At 36.7% G+C, this 20,184-nt stretch overlaps 1 protein-coding gene across 17 annotated transcripts in view; it reads left to right on the top strand.

Moving 5' to 3' along the window:
- PARD3 (par-3 family cell polarity regulator) overlaps positions 1–20,184 on the top strand; it is a 661,972-nt gene that overhangs the window by 443,613 nt on the left and 198,175 nt on the right. For 16 of the 17 annotated variants that reach the window (XM_060658990.3, XM_060658996.3, XM_060658994.3 and 13 more), the window contains 2 exons: positions 4,335–4,562; positions 18,771–19,002. In XM_060658990.3, the coding sequence (XP_060514973.1) occupies positions 4,335–4,562; positions 18,771–19,002 (460 nt within the window). The remainder of the gene's footprint in view (positions 1–4,334; positions 4,563–18,770; positions 19,003–20,184) is intronic. The other variant, XM_060658997.3, reaches the window with a different exon arrangement.

The raw sequence follows: 20,184 nt of genomic DNA, 5'->3' as shown, positions 1-20,184 counted from the left end.
ACCTGCAGTAGTAATTAATTTTAGCCTTAAAAAATATGTATCTATATACATGTGTAAAGATTATTGTGGACATGGTTGAAGTTTTCGTGTTCTGTAGAGTAAAAAGATAGATTGTGAAAATTACATCCAATAAATCATAGGATTAACTATAGTGCAAGGCAATTAACTATAGCCTCAGCCCTTATTATGTAGTTATTTCTCTGATCAAACATAAAATTCACTCAAACTCTGAAACAGGGCTAAAGAAAAACTATTTGATAGTTCATATATGCAAATGAGTAATTAGTTTTGGAGTTAATAACATTCAATACTTTTAAAGAAGTAAGCCCTGTCCAAATTAATGTTCATAAAAGTCAACTCACACTGCTCAGGTTAAAGAACATGACTTTATATGCTACGCCAGTCAGGTACAGTCAGGAAATTATTTATTTAACTAACTTCCACTAAAAAGAAAAGACCATTATTGCAATTAAAAAAAAAAAAGAATGATGATATCCAGATATCCAGAGTTTAACTGAAAACATAAAATAATGTTCATGGAGAGAAGGCAGATTTTATAATCTAATTGAATCTTGTGTTTTTATTGTGTTTTAAAATGTTAGATCCTAGATAAAAAGAGCTTTTTCTTTTTTTCTCCCCCGCCCCCCCCCACTGTGTACAATCTATCTTACCAAAGTAAACTGGAAAAGCTTGTGACAAAAAATTATTGCATAGACACCAAAGTACCTTTTAGTCTATCGGTTTTAAATCTACATGAATAAAATATCTAACAAGGATCTTTTCCACCCTGCAGTATTAGACAGTGAACAGATTTTCAGTTATTTTTCTTTCTTCACTTCACTTGAATTGCTAAGATGATCATGATTTTACAGTTTAGTCCAAAGGTTTTTGGTAGAGTCACAGTGGTATTTTAGCATAGATCATCTGTCTAGCCATAAGCCTTTCATAATGAAAATTGAATTCCATTTCCCTTCGCCCTTGCAAAAGACATCCTCTACTTTTTTTTTTTTTTTTTTTGGCAAGTGGGGTATTAGGTAGGAATAGAAAAATAGGCCTAGGGAAAATAGTATGATTATGATTTTCCCCTCTATTTCTGGATTTAAGGATCTGTTATGATATTTGGGGCAGGAGGAGGGGAGGATTTTCTTCATGAAAGAAAAGAGAGAACAAGAATAAGAAGAGAATTGGGTTTCTAACAGTTTAAATTTTTTACTTTTTTACATTTTATGTATTTTTGATAGGCAGAGAGAAACAGAGTACAAGTGGGGGAGGGGCAGAGAGAGAGGAAGACACAGAATCCGAAGCAGGCTCCAGGCTCTGAGCTGTTAGCACAGAGCCCGTCGTGGGGTTCGAACTCACAAACCATGAGATCATGACCTGAGCTGAAGTAGGACACTTAACCGACTGAGGCACCCAGATGCCCCATGGGTTTCTAACAGTTTAATCCTTGAATATAAAAAATAACCAAAGTATCCTAATGACCCAAAAGATTTATAAAGAGCTTTAGAATATTATTTTACAATTAAAAGATATGTGTGCGTGTGTGTGTGTGTGTGTATGTGTGTAACTAAAACTAAGTTTTAGCCCATACTTTATATAAAGACATCTTTAATTTTCACCACTAATAAAGTGCTAAGTTTATAATGTCAGGGGTCTTGGTAGCCCTCATTCAGGGATCTTAAGGTATTATTTAATAAAACTTTCATTAAAGTTTCTTTGACAAATATCATACTTAAATATATGATATCCATGTTACAGATAAAAAGTCAGCAAGCTCTTTCTGTAAAGGACTGGATGGTGAATAATGTAGGCCTTGCAGACCAGTCTCTGTAGCAATTACTTAGTTCAGATGTGACATGAAAGCAGCCACAGAATACATGCAAACAAATGGATTCTCTGGATTTGGCCCATGGTTTGCTGATCCCTCATAGATTCACACATTACAAATTTTGACTTTTTGTATAACTTTTTACTATGAAGATTTTCAACCATACATTAATGTAGATGCAATAATTCATTGATTTCCTGTCTACACAATACACATCATCACGAACATGTTATAATACAGTGTTAAAATTTCAGAGAGAAGAGTAGATAGGTAAGTCCTAAATTATGCTTACAGAATATCTATTGTTTATTTACAGTTTCATCATTTTTTTTACCAGATTTGCTTTTGTTTATGTATTTTAATGCATACATACACTTATATATATGTATTTATATATACATACATAAATATTTATATGCATTATATATAGATATACATTTATTGTAGTAAATACTCATGCGATTTCTGAAATTCATTATTAAAATGTTTAGTGCTTTGAGTACAGCTAACGTTTTGTGAAGAAAAAAATGATGTTTTTATGAAAATCTTTACATGAAGCATGAAATCTTTATTGGAAAAATATGGATAGATAGATATGAATACACATACATATGTACATACATATGTCCTATATGCTCGCAATAAAGTGTCAAATATTTGCCTTCTCAGAGTTTATAGAACTCAAATACAACTGGTAGTTATGAAAATTGATATATATGCTTTATTTGGAGAAAGATTTTCCTAGTGGCAATTCTTGAAAGTATAAAGTAAACGTCCCTGCCCACAAGTGATCTTTTCCTATTCTGTTTGACTCCTTGATTTCTTACTCTTTGTTTAGTTCTGGAACCAAATTCATTTTCCTTCTTGTGACATGACTTTTAGGGTATTAGAACATGAACTTGTCAAAAATTATACTGCCTATCAAGAGAAAAAGTAAGATTGATCATCCTGGGAAGAAACAATTCATGTGAATTTTTGTCATAAAATAATCAAATATATACGATCCTGCACTGAGAAAGTTCAATAAATCATCTTTTTCTTCCAAGCACAATAATTGATGGAATATTATTTCTTCATTAGAATCATCTGTCTGCCTTTCTGCCTATGTTACATTTTTGACATATTTATTCTAAGTTAACAACTGCTACCCCATTGCGAAAATTAGGTGCAAGATGTAAATGAATCTTTAAAAGATAATTCTTGTTTTGACTCTCAGTTTATCTTTTATTCTGTTTTGTACTCTGAGCCATGCAAAGCCTGTGTCATAATTATTTGCCTTCTACGTGATAACATGTCCAGGCTACTCCTTAATTATTGATGAACATATGTGCTTGATGACCCCATGTAGAGAGAAACTACCTGCTCTCTCCTACCTTCTCATTTTTTTGTACCTGTCTTTTTAACAGTCTAAGTGACGAGCTAATTCTAAAACCTGGGTTGCCCAGGCGGTGGTACCAAGCTGGTATTTCAGTCATCGAGAGGCCAACTTCATCTGCCTTTGAGTGCTAGGTCAGGCAGTGATGGATGAGGCTGTCTTTCTTGCTTAAAGAAATCCATTTTGATTGCCTTTTAAAGCTTGGTACTGCTGGTATTCTCTCAGGCCTTCCTGCCCTATATCCTCAAGAAACAGAGCCAACTTAATTCCCTGAGTCCTCCCCTGCCAGTCTAGTGAAATTTTCTTCTTAATTGTGAACTCTTCTTCCTTTTGATCATTGCTTGTTTCACAAGCAGATATTGTTCCTAAGCCTGTAGATAGATGGACTTGTATTCCACTCCGTGGTCTCTCCTATACTTCTCTCTAGTGAGAGCCCTTATGTAATTTGTTTCTATTCAAATCTTCCATCATTCTCTCCAATAGAACATTAATATTTCCCAGGTTCAGGTTCCTGCCTGTTGCCAGGGTGCCCTAATTATGTTGGTGACATGTAGTCTTTTGTGCTCTTTCTACCTACTGAGTTGTGTGAACGTGCGGTATGATGCGGAAGAGATTTCACTGAGATGAAAGTTTAATTTCTACTGTAAATAATCTTAAACTATCAAAAAATGATTTGTTAAGTTATAGAGCTTACTGTTGGTTGCTTACCTTAGCGTTCTCATCAAGTGAGCTCTGGGTTATTCTGCTTCTTTTAGATTATTTACATACTTGGAGCAAATGATTTGACCAAAATTTTATCTCTTGAGCTAAACATGGAGACTAATAACTTAGAGTTTTTCCTAAGAAGATAGAGAAAATAAACCAAATTTAATATATATTTGGGAAAAATTAAAATTAGTTACCATTCCTTTATTATTTTTTTTACCATTCCTTTATTTTTATAACATTTCCATCCACACCTTAGAACTCACTGAGTGAATAATTTATTTATGTCCCTGATGTTTTCCGCAATCTGTAGATATTCAGGGATATCAGTTTCACCTCCAATTCCTTTTTTTTTCTTTTTTCTTTCTTTCCTTTTTTTTTTACCATTAATTCTAACTAACGTTTTAATTTTTGTAAACCTCCAAGGTTCCCCCAGCAGAGATGTAGGACCGTCCCTGGGTCTGAAGAAGTCAAGCTCACTAGAGAGTCTGCAGACAGCAGTTGCTGAGGTGACTTTGAATGGGGATATTCCTTTCCACCGCCCACGGCCACGAATAATCAGAGGAAGGGGATGCAATGAGAGCTTCAGAGCTGCCATTGACAAGTCTTATGATAAACCTGCAGTAGATGATGATGATGAAGGCATGGAGACGTGTAAGTTTATAATTTCTGAAAGAATAGCAGTTACAAACAGCTCTACAGAGCAGCAATTCTTCAAGTATGCTCCAGGGTTCCCCTCCAGGTACCAGAGGGATCAATGAGGACTAAACAACAACAACAACAACAACAACAACAACAATAATAATAATAATAATAGGATGTCATTTATCTTTTTACCCTTATTCTCTCACAAATACGCCTTGGGTTTTCTAGAGACAAGTCTTTAGATATTGCAATAGATTGAATGCAGAACAGATAGAAGAATCTGTCTTTCAGCCAGATAGCAAAGACACTTGCTAAAATGTAAAACAGTGCCATTGTTTTCACTCATTGTCTTTGGATAATACAGTCCTTGTTTTATGAAAACATAATTTCTGTTAACCTTTAATTATGTTTTTTATAAAGTAACTAATATTTTTAAATCTTCTCAGTTTTAGATCAGTAAATACTGTTACAGATAATCCACATAAAAATTATTTTGAGGGGCGCCTGGGTGGCGTAGTCGGTTAAGCGTCCGACTTCAGCCAGGTCACGATCTCGCGGTCCGTGAGTTCGAGCCCCGCGTCAGGCTCTGGGCTGATGGCTCGGAGCCTGGGGCCTGTTTCCGATTCTGTGTCTCCCTCTCTCTCTGCCCCTCCCCCGTTCATGCTCTGTCTCTCTCTGTCCCAAAAATAAATAAAAAACGTTGAAAAAAAAAAAAAAATTATTTTGAGTCCTTAATAATTTTTAGGAGTTTAAAGCTATCCTAAGACCAAAATGTTTGAAAACCACTGCTATAATGTGATCTCTCCAGCAAATATATGTAATAATCTATGATTTTGAAAACCTATTCTTTTTTATGAATTACTCTTGCTTTCCTTGATCTGAGCTGGCAAGATATTTGTATATGTGTGTATTTGAAAATTGCAAAATATTTTAAGGCAAGATTGTTGAAAGTCAAAGGCTAATATAAATGAGCAGTATGTTTTCCATAGAATATTGAGAAAAAAGCATTTATATTAACATGTTTCAGGGAGCTATCTTTATAATTAAACATTCATGGCATAAAAATAACTGTTCGTTTTAAAAATCAGGAAAATATCTTTAGTAGTATATTTACTTAAAAGGGAAAAGACTTAAGAATCCTAATGGTAAAAACTGTTGTTTAGTATACATTGTTAATAATTACTACTTTATACTTTTGGTCTTTAACTTCAAACATGACTCTATGCATCTATCCATTGTTAGAAAAGTTAGAGATACCACTGCACAAAAGTTCAAGCAGAAACCAGAGATAATTTAAGTGGATTGTAATTTACTTGAAATTTAACTGTTGGGTGAACTGCTTCTGTCACAAATGCCTAAGGAAGATTGTGGTGGGGAAGAAAATGATTTTTAAATAAAAATCATATTGAGAAGAGATTTATATATTTTTTAAATGATTATTTATTTTTGAGAGAAAGAGCACAAGTGGGAGAGGGGCAGAGAGAGAGGGAGACACAGAATCCGAAGCAGGCTCCAGTCTCTGAGCTGTCAGCACAGAGCCCAACGTGGTGCTTAAAGCCACGAAACATGAGATCATGACCTGAGCTGAAGTCAGACGCTTAACTGACTGAGCCACCCAGGTGCCCCACATTCTGAGGAGGTTTAAAGCAAAATTAGGTAGTTTTTGCCTATTGCACATATAGTGTGTTTGGAAAGATGGATACTGTGGCCATGATGTAGCACGCCAAGCAAAACTCGGGGAGAGGATGGCTATACCCCACTGCACCTTTCCGACCCTTTACCTAATTCCTCATCTGAATCTGGATGGAGTTTTTTCATTCCATCCAGTCAGTGATTTCAAATGTATACAGCCTATTCTTGCCAGATGAAGAACATATTTCCTATTTTTGCTGCCAAGTCTGGGCTCCAAGATCCTGAGTCCTATGAGCTTTCCACCCTTTTAAGTTTTTCCCCACTGTCTCTGTGGTTCCTTTCCATCCTAACCAGTATCATTTGTGCAGCCCTCCTATGGTAGCATCGTGCCTCAGTGTGTCCTGGGGGTGTATTTAATAAGAGATATAGTACTTTGAACCTTCAATGTTTTTTTTAAGCTTCTACAATATATGATGGTTTTGAACTTTTTCCTTGTTCTAGTTAAAATGTTTAAATTCCCTCATAAAATGTAATTTTCTCATATATACCACTCATTTCAAATGCATCAGGAGATGGAATATATCTCAGTATAAGACATGTTTTTAATTGTAATGGGGACAGCCTTCAGAGTTTCTCACCAGTGTAGATAGGGATCTAAATTTGTCCCTATATAAAATTTAGTTTCCTTTTCTAATTTGAAATAACTGATTTAACTACATTATGTTACAACTTTTCATTCAGCAAATAGACAAATTATGTTTTATAAACCAAAGCTGAAGTTCTGGACAAGAGAAAGAGTCTTGTGAATGTGTATACCTACAACCAGAGTGCTGTGTTTTCCAAAAGTCCTGATTTTAGAATTTTTCCCCCAGACCGGTCTGTTGAAATCTGGATACCAAAAAAAAAAAAAAAAAAAACAGAAAAGAAAAAAAAGGCAGCTGTTGTACATTTCAAACTTTTGCAATGTGAGCTGTTGAGACCCTGTCAGTGAGTTACAGCAGGCACTGAACTGGAATTCAGGCCACTTGAGTCCTTGTCCACATTTTTCTGATGAATTTGGGATTCTGGTCAAACTACCCAAAAGGCTTGAGCATTAAGTTCCTCGTTGTAAAACTGAAGATTTGGACAATGGGGTCATGGATTTTTTAAACTGTGCATTGTGACGCCTGGTCAGGAGGGGAGGCTCTGTGGTTTTGGAGGGGTCCAGAAGTCAGGGGGAGGCTGAGTAGCAGGGACTCTGCAGAGCCACCAGCTTCACCCTTCACCCTGCTGTCCCCACTCTGTTGCCTTAACTCTTGTGGGTTTTTAAAGTCACTTTTATTACATTGTGGTTCTCTGTAAATGTTAATATTAGAAAAGGGTAGTTTGCAATGTTTTTAGAAAAGCCTTGAAAATCTCTGGTTCAGATGATTTAGATGGTTTCTGAGGTCCTTTCTAGTTGTAACATTCCATGATTTTGTGTACCTGTTCACTTACCTATCTAACTCCTGCCTGCTAGGCTCTCTCACCTTCTATAGGGTCCACAAAAAACGACATCACCATGACTGTTTTATTCCTGTGTAACTAAGCACAGGGTCTGGCAAATCACAGGACTCTGAATATTCGTGACATCAATAAGTGAGCTCCTGCTTAGCTAGCACCATTGTGTGCATGTGGAGAGAAGGGGGGAGAGACTTTCAGTATGCAGTAAGAGGGATGGTGGTGTCATTTCATCATTCCTGTTTGTTTTCCACACTGAGCCTGCATGTACTAGACCTGTGATGCCTAAGCAAAGTCTAAAAAAAAGTCCCTCAGGTCTGGTGTTACTGCTGGTGATCATTAGACACCTTTACATATGACTGGATATGAAAAGGTGTTCTATGGCTCCAGTTGTGAGAAAGACCGGCTCAGTTAGCTCTTCCGTTGTTTCCCTAAACACCGTCCTTTTCACAGTCTGGCTTCTGGATTCTCAAGGCCTGGTCTGCATACTTCCTGTCCTTATGGCTTCCCAGGATCCGCCTTCTTGTTTCTGGTTGTCCTCCACATCCTTGCTGTTGAGCGCGCTGTCCCTCATTGCCAGGGAGTCTAGTATCCCGCCATTGTCCGTGCTCCTTGGGATTCTAGCAGAGGGTGCTTTCTTGTGCTGTGGTATTGACTCCATTACAGCTACCGGGGGAGATGAACATGCCCTTTCACTATGGAACATTGCTCTGAAAAGAGGACCACTGACCTTACAGACAGTCCCTTTGTTACTCTATTGGTGTGCCTGAGATGTGTGGAGATGGAGGGTGGGCTGCTGTTGGAAGGCTGTGGGCCAAGGCCCGTGGCCAGGACAGACAGCTCCTGGGTTGCCATAGTTGGATTAAAGCACTGCCCCAGTCTCCTATTATCTACCCCAAGTTATCCCTTTTCTTCTTCACAAGTAAGATGCTTAGGCATAGGCATGGTTGGTTGCTCTTGTCAGTTGGGTTGAGCATCTCCCTGGTGAATATATTTTATGGCTCAGAACAGGCTTGCCTCTTCTCAGCAGTGTCGAAATCATGGCATGGGCACAACAATGGGGGCCAAGAGACTGGGGCGGCCTCCATGTGGTATCTGGTATCTGTCATCTTCTGTAACACTTACGTTCTTCCTGTGGAGATGGCAGAAGCCAGCGTTTTTGTCTCTCATTTAATCCATCTGGCCTTACCATGTTGTGTGTGTCTGTCTGGATCAAAATGGAGCTTTGTATTCTGGGACCCATTATCTCTGAGGCCCTACCTGTGCTTGACAGGTCAGGGCATCTACAATCTGCTCCCTTTTCTATGCAAATTACATACCCTGCCTGGATCTCAGCAAGTGGCTTCTGCATCCCCCATAATAAATCAGTTTCTGTTGCTACCAAGAAAATACAGGCAATAACATTGCTTTGTTTTCTTTTTGAAAAATATATGGTCCCCCCTTTTTTTTTTTTCTGTTAAAAGTTGCCAAATTGTAAGTCTTACTATCAGTACAGTAACAGCTTTTTGTTGGGGTCAGGAAGTGAAACACAATGAAATCAAATACTGTCTTATTAATTGTACCTATTGATTTTAAGATAGATGCAGTTTGTAATTTTAAACGTGAAAACTACATGGCTTGAACAGACAAGCCATGGTAGACAAACTGCTTTTGAGTAGCTTGCCCACTTTTCTTATAGCACTCTTCTCAGGAGATGAAAAAGGACATTGCTCTAAAATATACATAACTTAGGTTAGCCATAGGAGATTTGAAGAAGGTAAATTTATGGTAGTAAATCAGCTAAGATGAGAGATTCTAGGGTAATTTTTTTTTTTGCTTATTAGTTATAAAACAGTATGTTGTATTTGATATCTTCACTTTTCTACCATCAATTCCACACACGGCTAGCCACTTTTCATCACTAGTTATTTGAGAAAATATGCAAACTAGGCCTAATTTTATCTTAAGCAAAACCCATTAGAAAATAGAAAATCTGTGACAAAATTCAGGATAGGGGTTTCAAAGAGTACTTTGTAAAAGATTTCCTATTTGATTAATATATACAATTGGATGCTGATCTCTAAAAATTTTTGTTCTGAAATGCTAGGAACAGGAATAGCCTGTCCCAGCCTTTAAGCCAATTTGTATACTTAAATATCACCTGCAATTGAAGAGAAGGAGCTTTGATTAATTTTAGGAAGTTTCTCAATGCAGTATGGCTGTAAGCATGTGAAGTAGCCAAAGCTATTCCTCACATTTCTTTCCATAGGGGAAAATTAACTTAAGCTAAAAGTACAATGAAAAGTCACATAGGAAGTGTTTGAATTATAGAATCCTCATTTCAAACACTTTTTGATAAGGAAAAAGTATTTAAATAGTTGGCCAAGAGCATACTTGGGAAACTGAATCATAGAGTACATACTTCTGATTCATAGTCCTGTGATTTTTCTAGAAGGTTAAACTTCCAAATGGGAAAGCCCCTCACACTGAAACTACTTTAAAGTATTTAAGTGTGTGTTAATAAGTTGTGGCACCTAAAATCTGATTTTTAGGCTATAAAGTCCTGCGGGGCACAGGGTAGTCCAACCCAGTGGATAAACCAATACTTAAGAAGTAATGTGGTTAAGGGTCATTGTAGTGCACAGGTTACCATGGCACCAAAAGTTGGGCTCCCCACTTAGCCTACGTGGAATTAGAGCAGATAGGTAGGTAGGGGGGAGACGGCTTCCCAGACAAGGTATTGGTAGAGATAACTGCCATTGCTAGAGTGGTCTACACCTGCAATGCATAAGGAGAATATGAAACATCATGAGCAGTGACCTTTCCTGGATTGCCATAGTTGGATTAAGGTTGATGTATATAGTGCAGGTGACAGCATAATGAGGAATGAGATTTAGGATGAAAATGGAAAACAGATCACAACCTTGTTTAAATTATTTGCATTTTATACTAAGGACCTTAAAGAACATTTGAAGAATTTCAACTAAGAGTAGGAGTGCTGGAGTTGTAGGATAGAGGATGGTTATCAGGGATGGGATGGTAAGTAGCAGTGTCAGTGGCAAGAAAATCAGTTATATGTCAGTAATGAAATAATCCAGGTGAGTAATGATGCTTGGCAATGCCAGAGAAAAGTAAGAAAATGCATTTACACGCTTAGCATCTCACACAGAAAGATGGATGGTGATGATGTGATTTTTTTCTCATTAGCACTTCCAGGCTCTGAAACTTAGAATCATCGTCATACTGTGTAATCACTCCATTACCAAGCTTTCTTAATTTTTCCCCATGAAATCTACTAATTTCACTCCGTCTGTTCAATCTAACTGAAATCCTCATTATTTAATATCTGAAGTTATTGTTAGGATCTTCTAATTGGTCCTGCTGTCTCTAGATTTGCTGAGTAAACTCTGTAATCACATTCTTATTCTCCGAGTACTTCAAGCTTCCATGCTCGTTCTTGTCCAGACCATGCACTCTCCACGAAGTGTATCTTCTTACTATCCTTGACTTTGCCCCTGCCTTCAAATGTATACATTAGACTGTCTTACTTCTTCAGGAAACTGTTTCCCAAGCAATCTAGTCTTCCCTTGACTTTCTAAAGCCCTGATTTTACAGAATGTCTCTGAGACTTTTTACTGTAAAGCATTTTTTAGCATCAAGAAATTTTTGTGGATTCCCCAATATGGATTGGTTGGTAGTTAAGAACACTGGCTTTTGGGGGACAGTCATTTTGATTTCTCAATAAATAGCAAAATAGAGCATTGTTAGCCATTTACTACTTTATACATTTGTACATTGTTGTGTTATTTATTTTGTATTTTGTCACACACACACACACACACACACACACACACACACACATCCTTAAGAGTCAGAGCAGTGACCTGGAATCTCTTTCTTTGACACTGTAAATAATTTTCTATATATTGTTAAAATATAGAGTTGACACAAAGCTCACTCCTTGATTAAAAGTAAAATTTTTAGTGGAAGTTCCAACAGAATTGTGAGTGCTGCCATTTTGGTTGTGTAGCCAATCCATTCGGTCTGTTGAAAGGAAAGCCTGGAGCTTCACTGTACATTGTCCCCATGGAGAGGAAGCAATATCCACTGTGGACCATCATTTGAATGTAAAAATCAATTAGATGCCAAAAGGAAATGTGCAAGGGTTCAGAAAATTGAGGGTATGACCCTCATTGTACTTGTTCTGTAGCATTCTCTCGGGAAGGGAAGGATAATGGAGGTGACATTCTACCAGTATCTTCAGGAGCATTTTACCTGTTTCATTTGGAGGGATGATTAAAGAGAAGTTTAGAATATAAAGTAGAAGCAAAGAATGGTTTTTAGTATAAGTCTTAAATTCTTTGGAAGAGCCATCTTAATTGTTTTTACCCTTCTACCCACTCCTCACTCCAACAGAAACAGAGCTGTTTTGTTTGTTTGTTTAATGAAATGAATATACATATAGAATAGAGCACTTTTGGAATCATCTATTTACTATTTAAATTGTCCCCCAGTTGCTGAAAGCACTTCTCTGATACCACTTTTGAATGTCACATGATTCCTTCATCTGTCTTCACGGTCATATTCTTGGTTCTTCATCATGTCAGTTATTATTCCCACCCCACTTTTGAGTATAAAAGCTTCTTAATTCTTCATGTTTCATTCTTCATGCCAGCTTTTTTTTTTAAACATTCTGAAAAAGCTAAGTTTTTCCATTGCCAAGAGCTCATCATTCTAATGTTAAAAGTCAGAGTCCAGAAAAGCAGATCCTGTTACTCGACACCATCTGTATCACTAGCTGTTCATTTTCCACATCTTTCTTCCTTTCCAAAGTCAAAATATTCAACTTAAATAAGAAACAGAAATAATATTTATATCCCCAAAGTTCTTGAATCCTGTGTAGGACTTTGCAGTGCCTGGGAGTCTGACAGTCCTCAATTTATTTTTATTAAATTTGCTTTTGTTTTGTTACCTAAGATTAATCCATAGAAGTTGGTAGGGGTCACTGGATTTGCTAAGTCCAGTGAAATTTTCCAATTACTAATGTCTTATTGTAACTTACTCATTTTAAGTTTTAAGAAGATAGATTCTGAAGACTTAGTCATACTGTGTGCAATTATTCCATTTAAATGTTTGTCTTCTAAAATAAATTTTAAATTAAGAGTATGTGATCCTATCATTAGGTATTTCTAATACCTACAGTAGTCCTTCTTAAATGGAGAGCAGTAAAGGATAGTTTTTCATGTGATTGGCTGTTTGTTCAATCATTCTGTCATTCACTCAACAAATATTTAATGATGCTTCTTTGAGCTGTGCCCTCAGAGGAAATAACTTATTTACTGATGATTAAGAAGTAATATTATCATTTTCATTTTGTATTTCTCTGTTTCTATCTATTGAACAATTTATTTATCTCTAGTAGGAAGTCTGAACAAATCATTTAATTCTAGCAAAGTTGTCACAGCTACCCAGCTCTACATTAACTGCTAACTCTTACACTTGTGATAGACTAGATACTCCACAGCTGCTCTAAAGTTTGATTTACACAATGTACCTGTTAGGATGCTTTCAGCTGCGTTTAGTAGAAAATCCAACGCAGACCAGCTCTAACCATGAGGAAATGCACTGTCTTCATTGCTGAGCTCTGGAGTTGGGCAGCTTTGGGGACTACTGATTTCATAGCCCAGTGGTATTAGCAAAGACCCAACATCTTCCTGCCCTTTTGGCTGCAATATCCACAACTCAGCTTATCTAGAGGGTAATTGCAAGGCCCAGAGACCTTTTACTTTCCTGTCCATATCCAACAGAGGGGAGTGAGCCATCTCCCCAAGCATGGCTGATGGGGCCATTCTTGGACTAGTAACACTGGTCCATTAAATCAAGCAGCAGGCACCCATAGGTTGGTATATTACTGAGTTAACCCCTTGGAGCTAGATTGCATTCCTGAACACGATCAGAGTTCTATTAGGAAAGAGAAAGGGGGAATGTATTGTGGATAAGCAACCCACAGAGATCATTACAGTATCAACAGTAGCATTGCTTCTCAATGGGGGAGAAAAGACTCTCATGACCATGTAATTTAGAGTCAATTTTTGACAGTAAAATGTTTGTGATAACTAGATAGAAGTGTTTATTTATGGCATGAGCTGCAGAACTTTGAGTTTCAATTGAAACCTAAAGTCATTTTCTCCATAATCATTAACATATAAGTGCCCAATCTTTTCCAAACTTCTTGGTGACCCAGTCCTTACATGATACCTTGCAGAATTAAGTAGCTTAATTTGTAACATGGACTAGAATTTTAATTGAGCTGCATTTGCATCTGTTGAAAACATGGTAATTAGGTGTGTTTTAATTGCAGAATGACTATGCTGCATTAAAGAGACAAGCATCTTCACATTATACCTTCTTAAAGGAAAAACCTAACAGTATCTACCTTTATAAATAATCACGTGGCACACTTCAGTGTATGGAGCAGGATAAAATAGACAGAAATGTTAGGCAAAAATAGAAATTTCTATTTGTTTGGAAGAAGATAATCATCTTCCCTTGTGTAGGCTATCTGCAAAATGAAATCAAATAATCTTTAAAGATGAGCAAAATTCAAGAGAAAAAAATGTAAAACACAGCATTTAAAATAGATTATCTAAATATAAGTTTATAATTAGTTCTTGCATTGTAATTTAGTGTAGGAACACAATAGATCAAGCCACTTACTCCTAATATATTATCAGTACTTTTCTTACTTAAAAAATTATTTATATGAATTTTTTTGTGGTTTCCTTTAAGTTTAAGGGAATAAAAATATTTTATGTACTTTATTATAAAGGTAATATTACTAAATGTACAAACATTGGCTGCAAAAATTTAAAAAATAACCTGATCAGTATATCTGTGACCTTGAATATATATAGTTTAAAAAATTAAAGATGCCTAGCCAATTTATTTAAGCTTTGGATAATCACCATAATTCTGCATAGGTATAGGGCAAAGTGAGAGATACTTATTTTTTTCTATCAAATAATTTTAGAGTTCGAAGCATATATACTATGATACTCTAAAAGAACATCTTATGTTTGTACATATGAAGCCACATATTGCTAAATATTTTTAATTAGTTGGCATTCAAAGGGATTAGTTAAATCAGTACACCCCCAGAAGAGTTTCTGTGATAATGTATTATCTAAATTAGAATGTTCAGAATAAGCATAAAGAATTCTCAAATGTGCAAGTATCATTTTAAAACAGTCCACTTGCTTGGGGCAGGAAACTGAATTAGGATTTTTGATTTTATAAAATGAGGTTACAAAACCCGAAGTTAATAAATAATTTAATACTAATTTTCTCTGTTTCACCCAATTTAGAAAATAAGTGGTATTGCATACACCAGAAAATTATTGTGCCTATGAAAAGAATTGGCAACCAATATGACTTCAGCATATAGTCAGTTGTGAAGGCACTGCCTTTATTCTATTACCGAGCCAAGAGCCGACATATGCCCTTGTACTTCTGCCAAAACTATTAGGCAGAAAACTAGCAGAACCACTACTGATACTTCCATTCATGATTTATGATAATGGTTGCTGTGGAAGACTAAGTCATTTACATTTATTGAGCTCATTTTTTGTTTATAGTTTCAGATATTGTAGAGGGTTATAAAATCCATTAGACAATCCGTATAGCACTAACAGTAATCACATGAAAAATACTACAAACTGATTAGAGCAAAACCAAGTCTAGTGGGCCTTCGCAACATTGCCGTAGTTGGGGTGTGGCTAGTTTTGTCAGGCTTGATCGGGGGAAAATAGGTATTGTTCTGCAACTCGAAGAACAGTGATACCCAGAGACTGGAGAAAACTTCAGTTGGGATAAAGTCATGAGTCAGGTTTACTGGTAGTCTTTCATCTGAACCACCTCTTATGAGCAGCTGCTCTCTGCCAGGCAGTCCTCATTTTAGAAGTTTAGAGAATGAGAGGCAGACTTGTAATCATGTCAGATGGGAAGTACAATAATAAAAGTTTGTACAAAGAGTTATGCAAGTATGCATAAAAGGAGTTTTGGATGTTAGGAATTTTAGAAAATTCACTAGCACCCATTTATCTTTGTTGAGTGTACCAATAAACTTGGGTTTTATAGTTCCTGAGAACTTCTGAGAATTGTTTTATAATGGTTTGGACGATTATCTCAAAGTTAAGGCCACACCTGTTTCCCAAAGGGTTGAAACAGCAGTTGGCAATCAGGTACAACAGAGCCAAGTGTAAGGGTGTGAGACAAGATGCTTTAAGCCTGCTAAAGTTATATTTATATTCTCTTGGGAGAGTCACATTTGGAAAGGCTGCATATAATCAGCAAGTCATTGGGCTAATTGACCAGGATATTCTTTCCCTGCTCTGTGTAGACCAAAACAATTACAGCCTTAACTCAGCATTTATTTGTAAGGCTACTGAAAGCATACTGTAAATAGAGCATACTGAAATACTGTAAAGCATTGACTAGCAATGCCTATCTGAAAGTTGTAATTGGCATCCTTTATCAAATCTGTACCATTCCCATTTATATATTAATTAACCAACAGGAAGAAAAGCAAATAAAAAAAAAATCTACAAATGTCCTTTGGAGCAGGAGAATGGTTCACAATTGAGATAACCCAGTGCAGAAGGAGGCAGACCTTTCTAAAATCAGTTTCATGGTTGCTAATCAGTCCTAGAGTTTGTGTACATTTGATCTAGGTTCTTGATTGATTTCATCAACATGAGCCACAAGTCACAGCATTAAATGAATACACAGGATTGACAATAGGTTTCTGAAATACAATGCTGACTGCTGGAATTATCTTCTGGACAGACTGTGTAGTGAGTGGGTGATAGATGACCTCGACGTGTTGTATGAAGCATGGAATTGAGCAATCACAAACAGAGCTGATGAAAGAAATGCATGAAAGTCTTGCTGAAGTACAACTGTATGGGACATGAGACTAGGAAGAGCCCCAGAGTGGGACTGTGCTGGTCCCAAACCTTTCTGTTTCCTCAGCAAGAAATGGAAGATGTTGGTCTAAATGACCTCCAAAGTACCTTCCGGATTTAGACATGGTGATGCTTTTATTCTTTAGCTGTACTAAGGCATGACCTGCTGGGATGAGAAATCTGTTGGCTCATGTTTTTTTGTTTTGTTTTTTTTTTTAATTTTTTTTATGTTTATTTTTATTTTTGAGAGAGAGAATGCGAGCAGGGGAGGGGCAGGGAGAGAGAGGAGACACAGAATCTGAAGCAGGCTCCAGGTTCTGAGCTGTCAGCACAGAGCCTGACGCAGAGCTTGAACTCACCAACTATGAGATCATGACCTGAGCCAAAGTCAGAGTTTAACCCACTGCACCACCCATGTGCCCCTGTTGGCTCATGTTTTAACTAAATGTGTTAACAAAAGGAATTGGACACTTTTTTTTTTTTTTTTTTTTTTTTTTGGTATTATCCTAAGTAGCTCTGGCATTTAAAAAAAAAAAAAAAAAAAACAACAAACTTTATTACTTTGCAGTGGTCATGCCATTATTGATAGTCACCTCTCAGATTTGTGATGGTTTAATAGCAGAATACTGAGTTTGTTTTAACTGGTCTTATTATACTTTCATATTGTCTATTACTAACTGAATTGTCCCTTTGTGGTGGAGAAGCTAGACTTCGTGAATTTCACTTGAAGATACATTTACTTGTCTCAGAGGTCAGTTCTTTGTGAAATACTGAGAAGAGGCTTAACTGTTCTATTTGGTTCTGTGTTAGAAGAAGCTCAAAAACGTTGATTCACGTTTTATTTGTTGATGTACGAGAATAAAATGACCTCAGAAGTCAAGGGGCAATCTGAATCCCCAATCATTCTTATGATATTTGGAAGAAAATCTTAGGCAACCAATCTCAGAAAAGGTTTATGATAGTGGCTGTTAGTATATACATTTATTATTTTTTAATAGAGAAATTCTCAAAATTCTTTTGCTAGGTGGAAACCTACTCTTGTTTTCTTGTCATTCTTTCAAATTAAAAGGTTTAGGGCAGCAGGATGCCTGGCTGGCTCAGTCAGTACAGGATGTGACTCTCAATATCAGGGTCATGAGTTCAAGCCCATATTGGTCATGGAGCCTTCTTAAAATAAATTAAAAAAAAAAAAAAGTTTGGGGTATTGAAGTTCCCTTGGACCATACGCTTATTAAGTGCTGGTTCAAAGAATGGAATATTATTATCACTAAGTAAATTTTGCATCTGCAAACTTCAGGGGAGTGTGAGGTTATTGATTTACACATTTTCCTGACTTTACCCACCTTTGTAGATGGACACGAAGAGTTATTTAGGATTAGAAGATATAATTGCATTTGCTTATGATGTTGACCTTATTTGATGACAATATAAGGAGAAGCTCCAGAAACTGTAAAGATCAGTCTTCTCTGTTCAGAAATCACAAACGGACATATTTGGGAGCCTGAAGAAAGAAGTCTTGTGCTGAAATTGGTGTGCTTACTAGTGAATGGCACAGTTTCACAAATTAATGAGGGGCCAGATTAGATCTACCTTATCTGTCCCCATAAGGAAAGGAAGCACTTGAGGAACTGCTTGTTTTCTTTGCATTTTGCAAATCCAGCCCACAGGACCCAGAGGGGTCTATGCTGTGTGACAAGGGCCTACTAATCCCTCCAGCTTGCATGTTGCGTATCAAGGAGGAGGTTACCGCAAGTGAATCAGCATCTGGCCAGAAGCGGCTTCTCTCTTTCTATTGGCACATGATCTTCACATAGGAATACCCTGTGCATGGTAATCATCCACATCACATGTTCTGTTCTCATTCTCCTCACAAGTCAATAGCATAAGGGCGCCTGGCTGGCTCAGCTGGAAGAGCATGTGACACTTGATCTTGGGGGTAGTGAGTTCGAGCCTGTGAGTTGGGTGTAGAGATTATTTCAATAAATAAAAAGTGAAAAAAAAAAAAAGTAAATAGCATTGCAGTCCATGTTGATAGCAGGCTGTACAGCAGTAGAAAATGTGGGAAAGCAATATCTTCCCATGTATTTTAGCTTCCTTCACTTTGTTCTTTTGGTTCACTATATTCCTTATCCTTGTTTGTGTGTTTGTTTGTTTCTCTTCCAAGTGGAAGAAGACACAGAAGAAAGTTCAAGATCAGGGAGAGAGTCTGTATCCACTGCCAGTGATCAGCCTTCACATTCTTTGGAGAGACACATGAATGGAAACCAAGAGAAAGGCGATAAGACGGATAGGAGAAAAGATAAAGCTGGAAAAGAGAAGAAGAAAGATAGAGACAAGGATAAAGACAAAATGAAAGCCAAGAAGGGCATGCTGAAGGGCTTGGGAGACATGTTCAGGTAAGTCTTCAACAACCCAAAACAGATGGTCGCTAAACATAACGTGAGTGTGAGGTTAATACTAAATTTGAGAAGCACAGACTTGCAAACATTATCTCTGAGGTCCACCACAAATCTTTTCTCATTTTCAGTCTTCGCTATTATACTTGTAATTTGTACAGAATTTTGCTTTAGTTATTTCAGACCGTTTTAGCAGCCTTAAAGATGAGATCTTGCCAACCATGTAAATAACTGTTGAAAGGAAGAAAGGACAAGTCTTCATTTTAGCTATGCAGAAGAGTAAAAGCCCCATGGAGACAAAGGGCTATTAAAGCAGTGTTTGTTCTTTTGTGTGTGTGAACAATGGTTCATTATTTAAATTTAACATAGAACTCAAGTTAGTGGTAGCATTTAAAGGTTCATTAATAACAAGTCTAATAAAAAATGTTGCAAATAGAGCTTCAATTAAGCTGTGTTGATTAATTTAATACTTATTACTTCAGTCTGTAAAGATTTCATTAAATGTAGTCTCTGGCTGTTTCCTGACAGTTGTTTTTGTGTCCCTAAATTATACTCTGGGATTACTTAGCATATCGTTTTTTTACAAATCATTGTTACACAGTAAAAGTGACAAGTTGTTCAGAAGTTGTACTGAAACTCTCCCATAAATGTTCATCTCAGGTGATTTATAATATTCAGGCATTTAATGTTAAATATAAAGATTGCTTGATTGTTCCATAAATTAAGCCCCTAAACATATCAAGATGATGGTTTGAAATTGAAAACATACAGCAGAGCCACTTGACTCTTCAAAAAGCAGTTACCCTGTATTAGGAATCCCTTCCTTTTAACTTTTTTTAATTGCAAAATGGGAACAAGAATTTTTATTTTCATGGAATTTCTTGATTTATGATCCTGAGGTTGACCTCAATAACTCAAGGAGTTAAAGATATGTCAAGCCTGCAAAGTTGAGGACTCAGGGCACAGCCTGCAGGCCACACCACACAACAGATGTGCTCTGTACACGTCTGATTAAATCGAGTGCCTGAAAGAAGTAACTATAGAGGTAGGTAACACAAAGCCTGGGCTGTTAGCCACATTAGCTTTAATCTAAATACAATGAGATTTCCATCTCCGATGCTTCAGGACACTGGGGTGCTCATAGTTTTACATTAGAGTTTTTCTTGTTTATATACTACTTCT

This window comes from Panthera onca, chromosome B4, assembly GCF_046562875.1.
Source record: "Panthera onca isolate mPanOnc1 chromosome B4, mPanOnc1 haplotype 2, whole genome shotgun sequence".
Classification (NCBI taxonomy): domain Eukaryota; kingdom Metazoa; phylum Chordata; class Mammalia; order Carnivora; family Felidae; genus Panthera; species Panthera onca.
This window is presented reverse-complemented; position numbering and strand designations above follow the sequence as displayed.